Source organism: Crinia signifera, chromosome 3 (genome assembly GCF_055691185.1).
Source record: "Crinia signifera chromosome 3, ASM5569118v1, whole genome shotgun sequence".
Lineage (NCBI taxonomy): Eukaryota > Metazoa > Chordata > Amphibia > Anura > Myobatrachidae > Crinia > Crinia signifera.
In genome coordinates, this window is record NC_139219.1 from 213517378 (window position 1) to 213540644 (window position 23267).

At 43.4% G+C, this 23267-nt stretch overlaps 1 protein-coding gene across 10 annotated transcripts in view; it reads right to left on the reverse strand.

Annotated features, from left to right (window-relative positions):
* The window catches only part of DLGAP2 (DLG associated protein 2), a 911233-nt gene that overhangs the window by 266688 nt on the left and 621278 nt on the right, over positions 1-23267 (reverse strand). For 4 of the 10 annotated variants that reach the window (XM_083177374.1, XM_083177373.1, XM_083177376.1 and 1 more), the window contains one exon: positions 18177-18332. The exons of the other annotated variants lie outside the window; for them this stretch is intronic. In XM_083177374.1, coding sequence (XP_083033500.1) covers positions 18177-18213 — 37 coding nt within the window. In that variant the 5' untranslated portion in view covers positions 18214-18332. The remainder of the gene's footprint in view (positions 1-18176; positions 18333-23267) is intronic. 10 annotated transcript variants of the gene reach the window in all.

Here is a 23267-nt window from a genome sequence, read left to right on the forward strand (position 1 = left end):
GAGGGCACAGGGAGTAATCTGGTCGGTATGTTGGTAGCACAAGTGAATCCAAACAACAGCCCATTGCAACACTTGTTAAAAGGAGTAATTGGTAGAAAAGACGTACCCCTGGTAACACAAGCAGTAAAAATCTGGCGAGAGGTCGGCAAACTAACTAAATTTTGGGATATAGAAACAGAGCATCCACTATCTGACCATAAACGCTTTAAAGAACTAGAGACATTACAACCAGAAGGGACGTGGGGAAAATATGGGATTAGTGCCATCAGCCAACTCTATGATATTAACAGTCTAAAATCCTTTATGCAGCTGGAAGAGGAATTTCTGTTTCCACGGACATATTTCTTTAGATTTTTACAATTAAGGAGTGCCCTGGAGGTCCAATTCAGGGTAATAGATCAGGATTTATGTGTTGACGGGGTGTATAGCGTATATCTTTCAATTTTTTTAAATATGTCAATGTATGTGTATATGTGTGTTTTTTTTGCAAAATAAAATAAATTCAAATGAAAAAAAAAAAAAAAAACGACAACAAAGTCAGTGGCGCCTCCTAGAATGATAGTTACTGTGGTATCAGGCAAAGTACGTCCCTTTGTCCCTCCTCTACAGCACTTTTAGGAACTTATTCCAGTTAATGCGCACCTTGCAAATTCGAGCGATGTTTGCTTTCTGCACATGTGCATGCGTTGGATGCGAGCGGCCATGGTGAACAGAGTGTTCACCGAGTGCTCGCACCCACCACTGCGGGTGGGAAGAGTGGGGTGGGGCGGGTAGTCGCACCCATGGGAATGCCCAGCGTTTCATGGGTGTTCCAATGAAAACACTGGGCGTTCCCATGGTAATGACCTATTGACGCCCCTCTAGAACACACGTAAAGCTAAGACACCTGAGAGTGTCTTAGTTTTGCATGTACTTTCCACATCATTCAATGGTCAGCGACCATCGAATGATGTGGATTTGGGTCCGTAGGCTGCGAATGGATGTATATGAAAAAAACATCCATTCGCAGCCTTGCGGGCGAATTCACCCTGCAAAGCCGGGTGGCAGCCTATGGGCTTAAAATACACTTTGCAGCACTGTGTGTCAACTTAAATAACCTCCTCAGAATCTTCTGTTTGTGACTCACTGTGTTTCTCTGAATCCACCCTTTGATCAATCCTCATGATGGGTAGATTCTCAGAAATACAGTGAGTCATGAAGAGGAGACTCTGAAAGTGCATTGGAGGAAGGACAAAGGGACATACTTTGCCTGATATCACAGTAACTATCATTCTAGGAGGCGCCACTGACTGTTATTTAAAAAAAAAATCTTTTGTACATCCTGTTTGAGAGGGCAATACCTCTAAGACTTCAAGGGCTTAGGCTGCCACCTATTTGTGCAATTCATTTTGAAATAACCATCTTGTTTTATTATTCTTGATATGGACAATCTCTAAAATGCATCGTTTTTGAGTGGCCCTGTTGTGTCATCTGCTGTACATTGCTGCTGGTGGAGGGATGGAGCAGACTGGGGCCTGCTCCTGTGCTGAGCGTCTCTCCTGCACTTTGCTGCTGCAGAACCATCTGAGTGTCCTGATCTGATACCATATCCATGGTAAGGCTGGTAGGGACTGTCTTGGGGTTGATAATACCCTAATCCGTGCTGCAGAACAGTCTCTCTCTCTTCCCTTATGGAGCTTGTATGTCCCATGGGGAACGGACTGACATGAATGATTCAATATTCTAAGAATTGCTGTAAAATGTGTGAAAGCAAATAAATAATAATAAAAAATATTAATAGTGCTAGCTTGCTCATCAGTTAGAGTTATTTTACTATAACAAATAATAACTGCTTCAAAGATGGATACTGTCATGGATTAGAAGCAAATCATATTCTGCCATACAAGCCTCATTACCACTTAAAAATTCATTAATATCACATAGAATGTATGTATTCCCAACACCTACATAAGACATGTCCACCAAGGCAATCTGCCACCTAGGTCTCCATTTGGCAGCACTGTTACGGGTATATTTACTAAGGTGCATGTTTGCAAAACTGGAGGTGTTGCCCAAGATTTAATCAGATTTTAGTTTTTATTTATCTAGCTCCTTCTAGAAGATAATAGCTAGGAGATGATTTGTTTCTATTGGCAACATTTCCACTTTTGTAAATCTACCCTTTTGTAAATATACCCCATAATCCATAATTCCATGTAGGCTGCAGTACTAGTAGCTAGCCATATGGCCTTTGGTCAGCTAGAGGTTCCAAAGCCCCCATCAGGCATTATTGTGAACAATTGAATTCCCTCCATGGAGCTATTTTTAATAGGTCAGCCCCTCCAGGAGTACAGAATAAAGATGATCAAAAGAAAATTATTATTAGACTTCACTTCTAAAATACATGGAGATTAAGAGACCCCATGTCTAGAGAGTCAAGGTTTTACTCATCAGTGCATAAATCCTGTTCTAGAATTGATATGATCCTACACTGCCATGATCTTATAATGTAATTATAACACTGATGTGCTAGCTATGTTATGGTCTGATAGCTGCAATCTCTGACAATATTTCTAATCATACACTTAGACCACCTAGGACAACCTGGAGTATTAATGAATTGCTATGACATCATCATCAACATATTCATTCTGGAATACAACCAATTAATACAGATTACTTTGAAAATAAGAAAGGTGAAAGATTAGCAAAAAAAAACACTTCCAGATACGAAAACGGCAAAACTTTCACAGCTGCCTAATGACACAACCACACATCAATAACAAATGATATGGTCACTAATGATCTCTCCAAGCTATGGACAGAATATGTCTGGACCAACCCAAAATGTATCCTACAGTACATCTGGTATACAGCTCACAAGGAAAATAACGTCATTTCGACCTGATAAAGGTACTGAATTTATCCAGGATTGGAATCACCCACAAATGACTCGCTAATTGAACACCATGTGTAAATTTACAAGAGAAATGATAGTCTTCAATATTAGTACCCATAATATATATTACAGAAATATATTTGCACAGTAGGGCATAAGGTTGTGACTGACAAAGCCCCCCCACCCTCACCTCACTACCCCCCCCCCCCCCCTCACCTCACTACCCTTTGCATGCATAGGCACATACACACACTTCATCCTCATTGTACTATTCCAAACAAAAAAACACCCTTAGATTTAATTTTGTTAGTTTGATACATTATTCTGTTGCAACGGATTTTATAAGTTTTGTTTTTATTATTAACCTTATTCTTATTTTTTTATACGTTTATATCCAAAATATGTTAAGCAAAATATGCAATTCACAAATAATATATTAGAATATTACCTACACACATATCAACATATAAAAAAAAAACCATATACTGTATATTTGCTTTGGTTAAATACAATGTATAAAAGTTATTCCCAGGAAAACAATGTATCTTCAATCTCCAAAAATGAGTCTTGTCATGAATGTGAGAAATCACTCATTAGGTCTTACGGCTATTTCGTAGTTAAGCAAATATATCAAACTTCCATAGAAAAGTAAATACAGTAAAGTCTGTCTTTAACAATTGCTTTGTCGCAGTTTGAATGCAAAATGCTACTGATTAATGCTCGCTCTGGATGTTTGAAGACATCAAGGGCATTTGAACAAATATACATGGTTGAAGAGTTCCTTTAATTACTATCAATATTGACATTAATTGGAATCCATTTATCTTTGTGACTATTAAAGAACACCTTCATTGTTCTGTAGAATCAGCGAAGTTAGAGGTTATCACATAGATGAATCAATTTGTGGTACAGAGTTGTAATGTTTACAGTATAATAAAGGTAATTTATATCTGAACAGGTGCAGTTTTTTTTTTTCTAAAAGAAGGCATGGAGTACAGAGCAAAAAATAATAATAATAATCATGTAAATCAGGGTTGCCAACCCTCCCGGAATTACCGGGGGTCTCCCGAAAATCGGGTCCCCCTCCCGGCCCCCCGGAAGGGTGGGCAACCCTCCTGGAATCAGGGGGACCCCCACTGAGCCCCCTGATCGCGGCATTTAAATGCCGCAATCCGCGGGTCTCAGAGGAGGGGGCGGAGCTAAAATAACACACTCGTGTGATTTTAACCCCGCCCCCTCCACAGAGATCAGTGATTTTGACTATTTCCTGTAATGGGGGGGGGGGGCTTAATGACATCACAGTCAAGCCCCGCCCCCCGAACGGGTAATGAAAGTCTCCTCTCCGGGCTTCTCTCCTTGGCAATCAGCTTTTACTGGATTTACCTAGACTGTTATTTCCCCATAGAGTGCACCAGGGCATGAGTCCCAATGAACTTCTGGATTTGGAACTCTGAGGAACGTACTTAGTCATTGGGGATGACTGTAATAGGCTGCTGGTGATTCAATAGGTAATCAGATCACATACAGGAAGTGGTAGGGTGTTCTGTCCTGAACTGACAGAGGGGCAACTTTACCACTTTGCCTCAGCACCTTAATGTTAGAGGTTGTCTTAAGTTATTGGATGTCCGTGTTTGCCAAAGCTACAGTGTTTGATGTTAACAAGGATTTTCTATCTATCATGAAATACTGGAAACCTCAGTAAGATTCACTCAGGCTGCAATCACAGACGACACCTCTGCAAATGGTCACGATATTCCTCTTAAACTGCGATCACAATGCAGGCAGGGGTGGTATGCATCTCCACCTACATTTGCATTGCTAAGGATCGCATATGATAAACTGCTGCGAGCATCTTCTTACATGCGATCCTTACTGAATTAGGCCCTCTTTAATAAATGAATAAAAATAATTACTGAAAGTAAAACAAAAAAATTACAAATCTCATTATTCATTTTTGTTCAACTTTCTTAAATATTCCTGTCTGTGGCGTACAGTATAACTCAGTTACTGCTTTGCCAGTTATAAGGACAATCTAGGGGCAAGCATTAGTGGGAATGATGTAGCGAGAACCCAGGAATCAGTGTCACAGACAGAGACAGGAAATTGATTCTGCAAACAAGCAGCAGAACTCCGCTAGCAAAGAATATCCCTGTCCAACCTGTCTATTTATACAACAAAACATATTGTTTTATCATACGTCAATCACTGATAATATATATTTGGTTGTGCTGTCTACACATCTCTTGAGGAGACTTGCTCTGAAAGACTAGAACATACTGAGCTAAACTCCCTGGGAGACCAAAGCATAATTACTTCTTCTAAGCTGCTTAAACCCTTAGTTATTGTATGACTAAATGTGAGGAGAAATAGACAAAATACCTGTCCATTTCCTTTGTATTATCGGAGATGACATTGTACATTGAAAACCAGTTAAATTATCTGTAAAGCCTCACAAGGGGAACTAGACACTTCAGAATTAATAATATTTGTTTATAGCAGAAATCCTAATGGGCCACAATTTAACACTAAGTATATCACTGTTCAAAATCCAGGCAAATTACCTAGCAGGCTAGCAAAACATATCCTGCTTAAAACGGCACTATTGACTACAGTAGTAGAAAATTATAATGCAGGGCTTCCCCTCTGGCTGTAGGGGTGCCAGATATCGGAATTCTGATGGTCAGGAGCCGGACAGTCGGAATACCGACTTACACCGGCAATTTTACCCCTTGGGGGTGGCGAGATGCGAGTCCGCAGAGTAGCGAAAATAGCGGGCGGGGGGCTTAACCCCTTCAGTGGTAATCCCGAGAATTTTCCGGGCTATGCCTTAGTGCCCAGACTTTGAAGCCCGGAAAATTCTCGGGATTGCTGCTGGTTAGAGCAGGGCAGGGCAACTCAGCGTCAGTGCTGCCCGGCTCCGGCTGCTCGGCAGCGCGTCCCTTCACCAGCTGTGTGACAGTCTACGTCTGTGCGGCGATGTCACACCAGTTGCCGGGGGCAAGGCCGGGTTGCCAGGAGTCAGGGCCGGACAGTGGCTGACATAATGTTCAGCGGTGCTGCCCGGACCCAGTGGGGAGCGCTACCTTAAGAAAACACCACTGAAGGGGTTAAATGCGCTCACGCCCCTGTCAGGCTCCTGACAGTTGGAATTCAGATGTCGGAGAAACGACAGTTGGAATCCTGACTGTAGGAGAGCTATACCATACCCCTCTGTAGCACCAGGTGCTACTCCATGCAACTATATACAGCACAAACCTACTCTAGAAAATTAGTTTCAGCGAGATTATAGTTTGCAGAAAAATGCGTTGCATGATGCGTGCCATGCCATTGAGTGGGCATGCTATGCTCATAATTGGGTACCCTCCTGCATTTTCCACCCTTTTCTGTAACACCTATGTTTCTATGTTCATTTTTTTAAAAGTCAAAAACACTATTAATTTTAAAATTTAAATGGGTGTACTTTCACTTACATGTACAACAGTAAACCAAATCTCATTCCTCCATTATACACAGTTTGTGAAGGTCACTGGAGTCTCTTTATAAAGAAATACTATATGGGGGGGGGGGGGGTGTTGGTCTGAGGGCATCACACTGATGTGCTTTGTGCTGAAATATCAATGGTCACTACTTTAGGCATTATGCTTTGTCAACAGTTCAGACATATTTCTTTACAGAAAGCCATTTTGAAAACATTTGTCAAGTTACCTTTGAATGTCTTTGTCCTGGATAGACATATTTGACATTTTATATCTTCGAAAAGCTTGGTCTGCTATATATAAACAAAGCCTTTCCAATGATCACATTGCTTTTGCTTAGTACAGAGTGTTTTGAGAGTTGACGAGATGCACTTAGGAGGGTCTGCTAAAGGCCAATTTTACTAACTTTTTTAAACCAAAGGCTCTAACAACCCTGTAGGAAAAATATTCTTGTACCAGACCACAATTTAGATATCTGTGATTAAAACAAAATTCATTTTCCAGCAATTTAAAAAAAAAAATCAGAGTTTTTCCCATTTATTTTAAAATATCTTCAAAGGGGCACTTCTTTGGATTATTTGACTGACACTTAATTAGCCCACTCTTCCTTTCCCTTCATTATCAGGGCCGGTGCTACCGGCAGGTAGCGTTGGGCAGGAGAGGCGCTGTCCCTGCTCTGCATCCCCTGCTGTCTCTGTGGCTGCCGGCTGCTGCGCCTGTCACACTGCAGGGCACGCAGCAGCGCCGGAGGCACAGAGCTCCCTCCAGGCTCCTAAACAGGTCAGCAAGCAGTACGGACGAAAAGGGGTGGGGCTACACAGGCAAAAGGGGGTGGGGCTACACTGGCGGATGGGGCGGGGCTACACAAACAAAAATGGACGGGCTACATGAACAAAAAGGGGCGGGGCTATGAGGGAGCAAGACTGTCACTGAAGACACAGGAGAGGCTGAGCTGCCAGGAGACGTAAGTGTACTATGTCGGCAACTCATGTGAACATGTGTACAGGCAGCACTATTAATGTCAGCAACTGATGTGAACATGTGTACAGGCAGCACTACTAATGTCGGCAACTGGTGTGAGCAGCGTATAGGCAGTGCTACTAATGTCGGCAACTGGTGTGGGCATGTGTATAGGCAGCGCTTCTACTGTCGGCATGTATATAGGCATATGGTTACACAGTGCTACTAATGTCGGCAACTGGTGAGGGCATATGGTACCACAGTGCTACTAATGTGGGCAACTGGTGTGGGCATATGGTTACACAGTGCTACTAATGTCGGCAACTGGTGAGGGCATATGGTACCACAGTGCTACTAAGGTCGGCAACTGGTGTGGGCATATGGTTACACAGTGCTACTAATGTCGGCAACTTGTGTGGGCATATGTTTACACAGTGCTACTAAGGTCGGCAACTGGTGTGAGCACTACGTATAAGCAGAGCAACTACTTTTGGCAACTGGTATGGGCATTATGAATAAGCAGCCCTTCAAATGTGGGCATATCCAGGAGTACTCGGGGCATTATGTGTAGCATAATGTGTGTCAATGTCATATGGGCATTATGGTGCATGGCATATTTTGTGTTGGGGAATTACGGTGTGTGGCAGAATTTGTAATGGGCATTATGGTGTGCTGCATATTGTGTAAGGGGCATCATGATGTGTGGCATAATGTATAATTTGAATTACTGTGTGTGGTATAATGCGTAATGGGCATTAAGGTGTGAAGCCTAATAGGTTATGGGTTTACGGTGTAATTGGTATTTTTATGTGACCACACCCCTTCCCCATGGAGCCGCGCTCCTACATTTTTGCGCGCTCCTACGGTGCAAATTCTCCCTGTTTTTTAACTCATGGCACCAAAATGGCTAGTTACAGCTGTGTAAGGTGAATAATATTGTGCTACTATGTGGTGTAATTTGGAGTGGGGGTACTATTGTGTGGCCATTCCCCTTCCTTGTGAGATCACACGTTTATCTTTTGGTGTGCGCTGTCCCTTTGTAAAGCTTGGGTGGGTGCAAATTTATAGTTTGCAGGAGGGTGCCAAACCCCCTAGTACCGGCCCTGTCCATTATACCCTTATACACAAGTGTTATTAGAAATGTAGTTACTTAATTAGAATATCAAATAATATAAAAAGTCAGATAATAATAATAATAATAATTTATCCTAATAGGACTCAAAATGCTTTACATATTACAATACAAAAACAAGTTTAACAGTGAATATTAGTGAAATGCTACAGTAAAAAGGTAAGTTTTTCATCTATTTTTTTAAGGATTCTAAAATGAAGTCTTCTTGAGCTGTGCGGGGGAGAGAGTTCAATAGAGTCAGTGCCACAAAACTGAAAGCTTGTCCCCCAGGTGATTGGAGGGAGATTCTAGGTACTACTAATAGTTGATCATCTAAAAATCGCAGTAATCCAGCGGGGCAGTAACAAGTCAGACGCTGCTTCAAGTACCTTGGGCCCTGGTCATAAAGGGCTTTGAAAGTCAGTAAGCCAACCCTGAAAACAATGTGCCATCTTATAGGTAGCCAGTGAAGGGAGTAAAGAATGGTTGATATGTATGTAGAACATAGCTGGTTGGGTTGACAGCCTGCAGCTGCATTTTGTATCATCTGCAAGCATTGCAGCTCTTTTGCTGGGAGGCCAAGGTAGAGAGCATTGCAGTAATCTAAGCATGATAATGCATGTATGACTTTAGGAAGGGATGCAGTTTAAATTCCGGCGGTCGGGATCCCGGCGTTCAAAATCCCGACGCCGGAATCCCGAACGCCGAAATCCCGACACTTTCTCCCCCCCGTGGGTGTCCACGACACCCTCGGAGGGAGAATAAATTAGTGTGCCGAGCGTAGTGAGGCACCGGGCCCGCTGCGTGGCGAGCGCAGCGAGCCCGCAAAGGGAGGCGATCCACGTCCCCCCCTTGTCGGGATTTCGATGTTCGGGATTCCGGCGTCGGGATTTTGAATGCTGGGATCCCGACCACTGGCTTTTCATGACGAATCCTTTAGGAAGATCTGAGGGAATGAAATGCTTGCATCTGGCTATGTTGGAGGTCATGGTGAAAGTACATCCATTTACTAACAGCAAGAGGTTGTATGTATTAGTAGAACAAAGTCTGATGTACCTTAGGCATAATTGAGCTTATTTACAACGCTAAATTGAACAAAGTAGAAATATAGTTTGGGGTAGAATGGTCCAACTTGTTTGGAATTTCACTTAAGCAAAATGTCATTTTAGACTAAAGTGAACACACTATGAGGAGATGCATAGATAGATGGTTAAGTTAGCATTATAAATATGGACTGTTAAGTATGAATTAGAGGAATAGTAGGAGTTTAGTTAGTTGGAGTTGGGACTGGAGAGAAACAGCCAAAGGGACAAACAAAATGATCCAGAGATATGTACAATTTATTCCATTATAATCATTGATTATTGTAAATATATTCTTGCAACATTATGTTTAGTAATTGATATCTTATACCTCTGCTAATAACTTTGCTAATAACTTTGCTGGGGGTGATCAAATTAGCCCTGATGCAGCAAACTCACCCCTCTCCCAATGCCAGAACTTATTGATGACCCCAAGCATAATTTGCTGGATCCCATGTTTTTTATCTCACAATTGTGGTTCCTTTCTTGGCATATAAAAATGGCCTCTCCATTGTACGTCATGATAATAACTATAGATAGGGCTTAAAAGGGTTCTGGAGAAGTGATGGAACTCATTTCTCTCTGCTACCTAATTCATCCACCATCCCCTGCCCCCATTAGGCATAGCCAGGGCCAGTGGTATGGTTTTTGGCACCCCCTTTTAAGTAGGGTGGCCAATCCAGTGATCAGGATCGGCGGCATCCCGGGATTTGGCCCCCTAGTTTCCAATCCCGGGATTTTGGGATTAGACTGCGCATGCGCAGTCTAATGCCGGGCAGTGTCTGAGTGTGTGCTCAGACGCTGCTCGGCTTCTCATTTCCCTGGCAGTGTGGCTCTGCGCAGCGTGACGAGGCCAGAGGTCACACTGCGCAGGCCAAGCAGCTGCACAGACCCGTCCTGGGCGCGCAGCATGACTTCATCGCCCGACCGCCCCCCTGCCTGCCTACCCGCAGCTTCACTATGTGAGTATGAGGCCACTCACTTACTCGCCCGCCTCCCGGCATCAGTGATCGGCCAACCACCCTCCCGGCCACACCGCACATGTAAGAAAATATGCGGGGCGGCCGGGCGGTTTTTTTTTATTAGGGAAGCCAATCCCGGGATCGGGCATTTTTCAATCCCGAATTCCGGGATTACTGTGCAGGGCAAAGACGGAGATTGAACTAGTTCAACGTCACTACTACAGGTGGTGGAACTCAGTTCCACCCCATCTCCCCTTACTTTAACCCCTGACTATCAGTCATTAACAGCGATATCAGGCCATTTTTATCAGACAAAAATGGATCAAATGTGATTGGCTAGTTCAACACTGAGGCTAGCTATGAAGTCAGACATATAACCATAATGCTGGAACTGTCATATCTATGTCTAAAATATACTCCTTTAGGCAGCACGGATGGTGTAATGGTTAGCATTACTGCCTCACAGTGCTGCAGTCATGGGTTTGATTCCCACCATGGCCCTAACTGTGTGGAGTTTGTATATTCTCCCCGTGCTTGCGTAGGTTTCCTCCGGGTACTCTGGTTTCCTCCCACAATCAAAAAATATACTGGTAGGTTAATTGACTCCCAACTAAAATGAACCCAAGAGTAAATGTGTGAGCATGTACATGTGGTAGGGAATATAGATTGTAAGCTCCACTGGGGCAGGGACCGATGTAAATGTCAAATATTCTCTGTAAAGCTGCGTAATATGTATGTGCTATATAAGAGATTGTTAACAAATAAATAAATAATACTCCTATACAAACCATGGCTCAATCACCCAAGATTAGGAGAACAGGCCTACAACATATGGTTTGGATCAGTTGGTCCCCAGCAAGTTGTTAGACAGTCATTAGGTTGACATGTGTCTAGGTCGACAGGGTCATTAGCTCCACAGGGTCATTAGGTCAACATGGGTTAGGTCAACCGTCAAAAGGTGGACATGGGGTTTTTCACATTTTTTTACCCAAATGTCGACACAGTCGACATGGACACAGGTTAAAGTGCACCGCGTCCCCTCGCATGGCTCACACTTCGGGCTCGGTGCCTCACGACGCTCGGCACACTATTTTATTCTCCCACCACGCTCTAGAGCATTGGTCAGGGAACTCGTCCTCATTACCCCACACAGTGCATGTTTTGCTGGTAACCCAGCAGGTGCACAGGTGTACTAATTACTCACAGACACATTTTATAAGGTCCGCAGGTGGAGTTAATTATTTCACTTGTGATTCTGTGAGGAGACCTGCAAAACATGCACTGTGTGGGGAAATACTGCCATGTCGACCTTTTGACTGTCGACCTAACCCATGTTGACCTAGACTCCTGTCGACCAAGACACATGTCGACCTAATGACTGTCTAACAACTTGCTGGTGACCCAATGACCGTATCCCCAACATACATGTGTGCAATTAGTACCATTGTGGGAACATTCGCCAATAAACCGCTTAGGACGCTCCTGTAACAGTCAGGATCGGGAGGTCTCATCTTATGTGTGGTTTAGTATTTGTCTGCTTGACTTCCCAATCCTATAGAAGCCTGCACACACTCAGCTATTTTTCTAGCACAGTGTGTATGGGGCTGGCAGGCAGAACACAGTGGGTCAAGCTAGGTATGCAGCACGTGGCTGATCAGGAGTGCATCTGCTAAAGCCCCATACACACTAGGCAATATTGTTCACAATATTGTTTAGAATGGGCTTTTGCCTACATGCTCCCCCCGCCATCGCCAGATTCCAGGCCAGCACCGTTAAGTGTGTATGCACTTGCCAATACCAGCACCCCATGACTCTCTGCCACCATCAATATCGGTGTTGGCGGGAAGTCCGGTAATTTTCAGGGGGCTAGAGTGATCACAAAAGTGTGTGTAATGCTCCTGAAAGTAAAACAAAAGCATAACTTAAAAATTGTATCAAAGAAGCTTTTGACACCTAAATCCTGTTGTGCTGCAAAACTGACAATTCACACAAATTGCAAATGAACCGTTACTCATCCCTAGTCTCAGAATGGAGCTAGGACAGTAAAGTTGCATTAAATCTATGAGGTCAATTGGCACTGAACTGTGAAATGTGCACTATATTGTAGCTAATGCAGATTCAGACACAGTCTTACTGAGGAATATATACATACTTTATATCGCTAGCTGCACATTAAATAGTCCCCTGACATTATTTTATTTTCGTATGTACAGTCAATGTAACGCAGGTAAAGCGGATATTATAATAAATATACCCTTATGCATCGTAATCACACTGGTGCTGAAAGAACTAGGCTCGGCAGCTGTGGGGAAGCCACACAGATATTACTACAGTACAAACCCAAGATCCTTATTGAGCAGCATATTGTAACAATTCAAGTTTGAGCAATAAATAAAGTGATGATTCTTATACTGGAAGGTATGACAGAAGCCTTATGCTGTCAGTAATTCAGCTTAATAGCCGGTATAATAAACTGGATATATTCATTGCAAAACCTTTTTTGTATCACTTTTAACATAATATATCATTCCTTGAAATATTGCCACAATGTTTACCAAGGTTAATGTTCTGTATTTTCCTTTGTGAATATAAAATTGTTGTATCCATCACACTAACTGAGGCTTCTGTCCTGCTATAATAAATAACCCACCCTAAACCTGGGGACAGTGGCATCTAACAGAAGAAATAGAAGTTGAAGTGAAATATTGCCTCTGATGCTGGCCATACACTAGACTAAAGCCCATACACACTGGGCCCATACACAGTGTGTATGGCCCGGCGATGAGCAGTGATGCGCGCTCCCGCATCATTGCTGGGAAAGCTGATCATCTGCTGCGCTATGCAATGCAGTCCGCCCCCCCGCAGACCGTGCCGGTGTGTATGCACTGACCCGCTCAGTGTGTAGGCACTGAGCGGCTTTACACCTGCGATGACAGCTGTCATCGCTGTCCATACATGCTGGGCATAATTGCCCAGTGTGTATGGACCATAACTTTCATCCAACCATCCAGCTTTTTTCATGTTGTCATTATGGGTATTGTGTGTAGAATTTTGAATGAAAATGAATTTATTCCATTTTGAAATGACGAACATAATAAAATGTGGAATACTTTCGTATGTCATAATTTTAGCACATAACTATGTTTAATAATCTATAAATCATACAATGCCTAGTTCTTATTAATTCAGAAAAAAATGTGGACAAACCAGACTTCCTTCTAGAACTGGAATGTAGATAGGAAGTGTCTGGTGGGGGGAAGGGGGGGGGGGGGGAGCAGTAGTGGTCATCTAATTATATCATCTTTGGTGGTGATAAGTATGTAGAGGTAGATTTACTAAGTGGCAGTTTTGTCCCTGGAATTTAAAACATCAATACAACCGAGTGCAGAATGCACCTACATTTTATATTATTGCTTTCAATTTGTTTTAACATTTGTAGTCAAAACCACTGAGAATCTAACCTGCCAGACTCTGACCATTTTCACTAGCTTATATTCTTGTACTAGTTACCAGCCCATCAAAATCATGGAACAATATGACAGTAATGTCAGCACTGGCGGCTGTGCATGCCCAAATGAAGCAGCACTTGAATTGCTCCATCAGGCACCCCTTAGAGATGAGGAGCAGCATTATCCCTTTATAATTTAGGGTTGGTGAGTACAGGGTGTGTGTTCAAGGCTAGAAAGAGATGTTAGTACTAAGGGGCTGGATGGATCTCTTTGCACAGATTCAAATAGTGGGGTTTCGAGTCAGACAGGTCATAGCTGAATCTGTCCTTGCCTGAAATGGAGGATTGAGCATATTTGTAACATAGTTTCCAATTACAGTCAAACTTTTGGAAATTACACATTGTTAACAGGTAAAGAATGTTTATATACTCCACCCACTTCATGACTCCACCCACTCCATGTGGAATATATGGAATAGCTTGGCTCGAAACAGAGGGATACAAGGGGGATCCCTAAGGATCCCTTGATGTAGTATACATTTGCGGGCTACTGCTGATATGATGAGCATCATTTTTTTGCTTTCCTGTAGATTTGGCATTTCCATTGGGAAAACACGAAAGATTGTCCACTCTATTGTCAGTGGGAGTTGATTTAGTAAAAATGTATCGGAAAATCCCTGCACCTGTTTCCAGAAATGATAAATAGTAGGGGAGTCCCACATGAGTGGTTGGAAGGTTGCGTTGGGGCTATAACATTTTGGGCAGGTGTCTGTGTCTGAGATACCCATCAAGTGTTGTTGATGTGGGGAGAGATAACCGTTATGGTAGATATTGTAAAACATCTCCCTGTACTTTGAGGCTGGCAACGTCTTCCATGAGTATAAAAAAGGAGCGCAGTAGGTGTTTTAGTGTGAGTTGAGGAAATGTTCGTAACCATGTGGATAAACCATTGCGTTGTAGAATGGTCAATGGGAGTATGAAGAATCTGATAGTAGGTAGAAATAGCTTTTCTGCCGGAAGTAGGTTTGGAGAGCAGCGTGTCAAATTTGTTCATGTGGACTGTAGGTTATAAGTACCGGAGTACTGAGCTAGCGTAATGTCTGGCCTGGTATACCGCCAATGCTTGTGTGGCAGGGAGATCATATATGCTCTTACTTGTTGGAGTGTTATACGTGTCATGTGTACAGAGAAGGAATAACTGTAACTGATGTATCCACTGAACCTAGCATGGGGTTGGTGCAAATGCCAACACTAGTGTTGGGAGTTGCAGCAATGGTTGAAACAAAAGGTGGGTAGAGATTTGTCCCTCTTGATGTCGCACAGAACATCGCAGTAACCCTATGGAAACTAACGATAGCATAAAGTAGAAAATCAACCTTCTGTGGCTTCATGTAAACACTGCCACCCTGCGTCTGACACAGAACCAGCCCTGAATTTTACCTCAGGTTTACATTCAGGAATTTTTGGAAGCCCATGTTTCCTTATTCAGTTAATTTACACTTAAATTAATGTCATCAACACTAATAACATATTAGATTTAGGCTATTGCTTAGTGACCACAAGTTGATCATTCAGCACGTTATTATAGCAAGATTGTGTATTCACTGAAAATAATTGTACATGTTCTCTAATATTTCATAATATTTCATTTTCTCAATCAATCAAAACTATACAAACAAAACCATTGCAAACACATTTTAGAAATTGTTACATGGTGTCCAAATACCCACACATGCACTGTACATAGAAATATATCTTATTAAACAATGGGAACTACCAAATTCAGCTTGTAACCAGCTCATTAATTCTGTTTCATAAAGGTGGCTACACGCCAGGATGATGTTGGCATGAAACAGATGTACCCAGCTACCTCTTTATTTTGTTTCCAGGCAATTTGTCTGGATTATCTAGAATGTACTACAATTTGTAGGTGCCCATGGTCTCTAGCGGCACGCCCGGTCAGTTGTGTGCCACGGCCAACTGGGCGATATCACTAGCAACATCATATATGCTAATGAAAAGTCTCCTCTGTCATTCTCCAGAGCTTTGACTAGAAAAATGACTAGAATAATACTAAGTAGATATTTATAACCATTAATAGCTTCTTTGGACAATGTGCAGAATTGTTTTAAACTGGTGGAACATTTATAGCTCCCCGTGTTAGTACAATAACAGGGGAAAGTGTAGTCAATCCACCCTGAAGGATCCCTCAGCAGTCCACCAACAGAAAGCAATGTCAGACGGATAGCAATGCCTAATGATAAAAGTAAGCATACCTACAGTAACTTACGTGAACAAGATGCATAATGCACATATAAAGGCTTCTTCACAATATCTCTAGGCACTACACCTAATTGCATGCAAGACACTTAGGGCCTTATTCGAGTTCACTCTTTCAGACAAAATCCTTCTTAGATGGACAAAACCATGTGCACTGCAGGGGTGCAGATGTAACTTGTGCAGATCTAATTTGATTTGGGTGGGGTTTTACTTCAAAGTGAGATCTATATTGCAGTGTTAAAATAAAGCAGCCAGTATTTACCCTGCAAAGAATCACCAAAAAATCACCAAATCTATTTCTATTTGTACATGTTACATCTGCCCCCCTGCAGTGCACATGGTTTTGTCCATCTAAGAAGGATTTTGTCAGAAAGAGTGAACTCGAATAAGGCCCTTAAACAGGTGATTCCTGCAAGCATACCATACTTACAAATAAGCAATGTACAACTGACTGTAAAAGGTTTCTTTAGACAAGTCGTACAGGTAAAGATCCGCTCATATTAGTGTCATGAACACTCCATTGCTCGCCTAACCAGTGCTAAAAATGAGTCATGTATCTCCAATCACATGCAGACAAGCAAGGAACATGTTAGTTCATATACGGATTAGAATGTATACATCCCATATATGCTGCCATACATCAGCATAAAACAGGGATGGTGTCTGAATTATGCAAATTTAATTATTACAAATAAAACAACAATAACATCAGTAAGATCTTCCAGGGAATTTGGAAACTGTATTAAACAAAGTCCTCCAATAATAAATGAGAGCCTTGCAAGACAATCCTCCATACCCCCAGTCTCCAGCACCAATGCTTTTCAATCTATACAGAACTTCTTCAAGGTACACCTTGCAGGCTATTCCATATTGCCCGCACAATCAATGTTTTAAGGTTTCAACACTCAAATCACGTGCTCACTATTCTCACTGGTATGTTATTCATAGCTATTTAGATAATAATGAAATTCAACTGAAAAATGTTCTCCCTTCAAAATTGGTTCAAATGGAAGTAAATGTCATTTTCAAGAATCTACCATTTGCATCAACTGGATGGAAGATTTTGAAAATTTCACTTAAATGGACAAATAAACATTTATACGTTCTTCAACAGAAAAAAACTGGATAGCAGAACGAAATACATGAAAACATGCACTGAAATAATTCCATATCAATGTTGCCAGGTCAGAATAAAATTTTAGAATTCTTGAATTTGCATATCCTGATTTTCTCTACATTTTAGTGAGATTGCATACCTTAAAATGAAAAGATACTTTGGCAAAAGCGATACATTTAGTCGCACACTTGTTAGTACCATAGAGTATAAGGAAGTTTTGGTGGAATTTAATAGGATGAGAGATTCAGAAAATTAGAGATTTGGTGAGAAATCTCCAGTTTTGTTAAAGCGGCAATCATGTCAACTTCAAAATCAACCTGGTTTTGCAGTGTAAATGATTGCCACTTTAAAAAACTTGGAGATTTCTTACCAAATCTCTCACTTTCTGAATCTCTCATCCTATTAAATCTCACCCTTTGTGTCTTTTACTTATAGTTACATTTCATCAACATAGTTTTACTGCTCAATAGGGTAGTAAAAACAGAATTGTTATTTGGCGCTGTCAAATATGAGCATAATAGCAAATACGTTTGCCGGTATGGTATAATACAGTTCTAAATGTGTAATATGCATATTCTATTTTTGAATTGCAATTGCAATATAATAATTATGTCGCTTTTTGTTCCTGTGGACATGCCAATGAAACAGTATTACAACTACTAGTTCATCTGCTCTTTTGCAGATGTTGCTTTGCAAACGACAAATATTCTTTGCATATTTCATTATTTATGTTTATTAATAGAATGGCTGTTCTCATTATTGAACATTTCAATATATTAATATGTTAGTCACACACTTGTTTCCTGTTTTCTTCACAACAACACTCAGGATGTGAGACCGGCAGTTACATTTTTATACTGACCTTCGGACTTCTTCCGCCAAGAAAGTTTTCTATCCATCTCAGTATATATCCCTCAAAGCCATATTTGTTAATATTCCTGTGTGGTGCAGTGTCAATTGCCTTTTGGAAGTCCAGATAAAGTCCACTGCCTCCCTCCCATCTGCTCTCTATGTTGCGCTGTCGAAGAATTAAATTATATTTGTTAGATGTTGATTTCTAGGAAATCTCTCCCTGTCTGCTGCCTGGTATTTCTGCAAAAGCCGAAACATTTCATTCATCGTAATACTGCATTTGTATCCTTAGTAATAAATACCACACCTGGTTTTATATAAAGCTGCTCAACACTGTACTATTTTAACAGAGGACACAGTTATACCATATTGGCCGGATTGGGTCAAATGCACCAAGTTTCAAAAAGTGGTAAAGTGGAGAGTAACAAAATACCAACCAATCAGCTCACGCTGTCACGCTACAGACTGGGTTTGAAAAATTACAGTTATGATCTCATTGGCTGGTTGTCTATCACTTTTTGAAGTGTAATGCTTATGACCCATTGAATGAAATTCATAATATAATGGACACAATTGTTGTTCACTGTAGGAAAATAATTTAGGGCTATACATACACACACACATATATAGTATGGTAGATAATAAGTGTCACTCCACAGTCTTTCCAATCAGGTAAAACTTAGGGCTTGACTCTGGTTCACTTGCAAAAGCAAATTCTCTCTCTAATGGACAAAACCATGTGCACTGCTGCACTGCAGGGGGGGCAGATGTAAAGATGAATTAGATTTCGGTGGGGATTGTGCTTCAAACTTATATCTATATTGCAGTGTAAAAATAAAGCAGCCAGTGTTTAATCTGCACAGAAACAAAAGAGCACCCAAATATAAATCTGCACATGTTACATCTGCCCCGCCTGCAGTGCACATGGTTTTGTCCATTAGAGAGATAATTTGCTTTTGCAAGTGAACCAGAATCAGGCCCTAAGTTCTTTATTTGACCAATGCTGTTTCGGGACAGAACCCCCATCTTCAGGGATGAGCACCTACAAGTTGCTGAAGATGGGGGTTCTGCCCCGAAACGGCATTGTTTAAATAAAGGACTAGGTTTTACCTGACTGGAAAGACTGTGAAGTGCCACTTATTATCTACCCTATGGACTGATGTACAGGTCCTGAAGGAGGCACCCCAGCAAGGTATTACATTTACTGGTCTATCTGAGTGCCGGACTGTCTGCTGTATATCTTATACAGTATATATATATATATATATATATATATATATATATATATATATATATATATATATATATATATATATAGTAGTTCAAAAGATACCGCACCCGCCGGACTTCTTAGCTGCAATAACGTCACACAACAACTGCCATTTCCAGCAACGTTTCGGGACTTTTTATTTGTCCCGTCCTCAGGTTATACGTTTGTTTGTATAGCCTGAGGACGGGGCAAATAAAAAGTCCCCAAATGTTGCTGGAAATGGCAGTTGTGTGACATTATTGCAGCTAAGAAGTCCGGCGGGTGCAGTATCTTTTGAACTACTACATTTAACCCTATACCAGCACCGCGGCAGCAGACGACAGAAAGCAGGTGCAGGGACATCGCATGATATATATATATATATATATAAAAAACAGTTTCTTATATAGCGCATACATATTCCCGCAGCGCTTTACAGAGAATATTTGAACACTAGGTGATTCATCGCGCCCTACGGGCGCTCTTCACACCGTCGTAAGGGGCTGCGCCCCCTTAATTTGTGAACGTTTGTATATGAGAAATATGGTTAGAATTGTATGAAAGATGCCCTGTATTGCAACTTAGGTGTCCGCGAATCGCGGGAGGGGGGGTCGCGGAGGGTGCCGCGAATTGCAGGAGGGGGTGACGCGGGGGGTGCCGCGAATTGCAGGAGGGGGGGTTGTGGGGGGTGGATGCTGCGAATCGCGGGAGGGGAGGGATTGCAGAGAATCGCGGGAGGGGGGTCGCGGGGTGGGTTGCCGCAAATCGCGGGAGGGGGGTTACGGGGGCGGGGGTTGCGGCGAATCATGGTAGGGGGGGTCGCGGGGGGTGTGCCGTGAATCACAGGAGGGGGGGTCACGGGGTGGGGTGCCGAGAATCGCGGGGGGGTGTGTGTGTGCCGTGAATCGCGGGAGTGGGGGTTGCGGGGGGTGGGGGGGTGTGACGCGAATCGCCACAAGAAAAAATCAACACAGAAAGGTCAACACATGTAAATGTTGACATAAGTGTGGCACTTCATTGGTGTCCATGTCGACACATGAGAATGAATATGAAAATATTCAAAAAATGAAAAAAAAACGTCAAAAACTCATGTCAACCTTTTTCATTGTCGACCATAGCCATGTCAGTGTTTTCCATGTGCAATTTAATTCTGGAGCTGCCGCGAATCACGGGGGGTGCCGCGAATTGCGGGAGGGGGGGGTCGCGGGGTTGGGTGTCGCGAATCGCGGGAGGGCGGGGTTCACAGGGGTTCCGGTGGGGGGTTGCCGCGAATTGCGGGAGGTGGGGGGTCACGGGGGGTGCCGCGAATCACGGGGGGGGGGGTTGCGGGGGTGTGTGACGCGAATCGCCACAAGAAAAAATCAACACAGAAAGGTCAACACATGTAAATGTTGACATAAGTGTGCCACTTCATTGGTGTCCATGTTGACACATGACAATGAATATGAAAACATTCAAAAAATGAAATAAATCTTCAAAAACTTATGTCAACCTTTTTCATTGTTGACCATAGCCGTGCCAGTGTTTTGCATGTGCCATTTAATCCTGGGGCTGCCGCGAATCGCGGGGGGTGCCGCGATTTGCGGGAGGGGGGGGGTTGCGGGGGGTGGGTGCCGCGAATCGCGGGAGAGCGGGGTTCATGGGGGTTCCGGTGGGGGGTTGCCGCGAATTGCGGGAGGGGGGGGTCGCAGGGGGGTGCCGGGGTGCCGCGAATCGCTGGAGGGGGGGTTGCGGGGGGTGTGACGCGAATCGCCACAAGAAAAAAATCAACACAGAAAGGTCAACACATGTAAATGTTGACATAAGTGTGGCACTTCATTGGTGTCCATGTCGACACATGAGAATGAATATGAAAATATTCAAAAAATGACAAAAAAACTTCAAAAACTCATGTCAACCTTTTTCATTGTCGACCATAGCCATGTCAGTGTTTTCCATGTGCAATTTAATTCTGGAGCTGCCGCAAATCACGGGGGGGTGCCGCGAATTGCGGGAGGGGGGGTCGCGGGGGTGGGTGCCGCGAATCGCGGGAGGGCGGGGTTCACAGGGGATCCGGTGGGGGGTTGCCGCGAATTGCGGGAGGTGGGGGGTCACGGGGGGTGCCGCGAATCGCGGGAGGGGGGGTTGCGGGGGGGGTGTGACGCGAATCGCCACAAGAAAAAATCAACACAGAAAGGTCAACACATGTAAATGTTGACATAAGTGTGCCACTTCATTGGTGTCCATGTCGACACATGACAATGAATATGAAAAAATTAAAAATAAATCTTCAAAAACTCATGTCAACCTTTTTCATTGTCGACCATAGCCATGTCAGTGTTTTGCATGTGCCATTTAATCCTGGGGCTGCTGCGAATTGCGGGGGGGGGGGGTGCCGCGAATCGCGGGAGGGGGGTCGCAGGGGGGGTGCCGCCAATCGTGCAAGGGGGGGTCGCGGGGGGGGGTCTTTTTGCCGCGAATCGCGGGAGGGAGGTCCCGGGGGGTGTTTTTTCCGCGTATCGGGGGGGGTCACGGGGGAGGGTTTGCCGCGATTCGCGGGAGGGGGGGGTCGCGGGGTGGTGGTTATGCCGCGAATTGCGGGAGGGGTCGTGGGGGGGTTCTTTTTGCAGCGAATCGCGGGAGGGGGGGTCGCGGGGGTGTTTTTGCTGCGAATCGCGGTAGGGGGGGTCGCGGGGGAGCGGGTGTTTTTGCCGCGAATCGCGGGAGGGGGGGGGGGCGCGGGGGGGGGAAGGTTTTGCCGCAAATCGCGGGAGGGGGGCGCTCACCTGGTGGCTGTGGAGTAGCAGTGCTGGGCAACATGGGAAGGCAGTGGGTGTCTGGCACTGTCTGTGGGCTCACTGGGCTGGTTCTCTGTCACATACCTCCCAACATGACCCTCTCCAGGAGGGACACAATGCTCTGTTTCTAGACTTCCCCTTAATGTATGATTGCCATCACCTGTTTTAAACAGGTTAATTTCTCAGAAAGGTGTTCAGCACAGATGAAGGCAATCACACATTAAGAGGAAAGTCCAGGAACAGAGCGTTATAGACACAGACACCCACTTTGAGTGACAGATGTAGCCAAATATATAGGAGATTCACATCAGTCCCTGCCCAGTAGAGCTTACAATCTATATTCCCTACCACATGTACACGAACACACAGACATTCTAGGGTTGATTTTGTTGGAAGCCAACTAGCCTACCAGTATATTTTTGGATTGTGGGAGGAAACCGAAGTACCCGGACTAAACCCACGCAAGCACGGGGAGAATATTCAAACTCCGCACATTTAGAGCCATGGTGGGAATCAAACCCATGACCTCAGCCCTGTGAGGCAGTAATGCTAACCATTACACCATCCGTGCTGCCCATACTTATATATATATATATATATATAATAAGTTGAAGAGTGTGTGTGCGTGTGTGCATGTCCGTTGCACTGCGGACACACCGTGGCACTCAGAGCCCCCAAATTTGGCAACAAGGTACCTCTATACCCGGTGGTGTGTACCTCGAAGCCGTTTTTGGGAAATTTCACTTAGAAATTTAAAAAACACCAAGTTTTAATTTGCCTTCATTGATGATCTGGGGAAAAGATTGACGATTTGGGAAACCGTTGTCGAAGGAACAGCTCAACACCTGATTTCATTGCTGTCATTGAGTATGAATGACACATTCTAACATTATGGTGAAGGCTTTAAACAATTAGGAATAATTGAGGATATACATAGACCACACATCATTGTACACGCACACACACAGTACACCACATATGCACACATAGCACCAGGGCCGGCAACATAAATCTTGGGGCCCTGTACGATGATATTTCTGGGGCCCCCCACCTAATCCCAAATCCACACAACCCT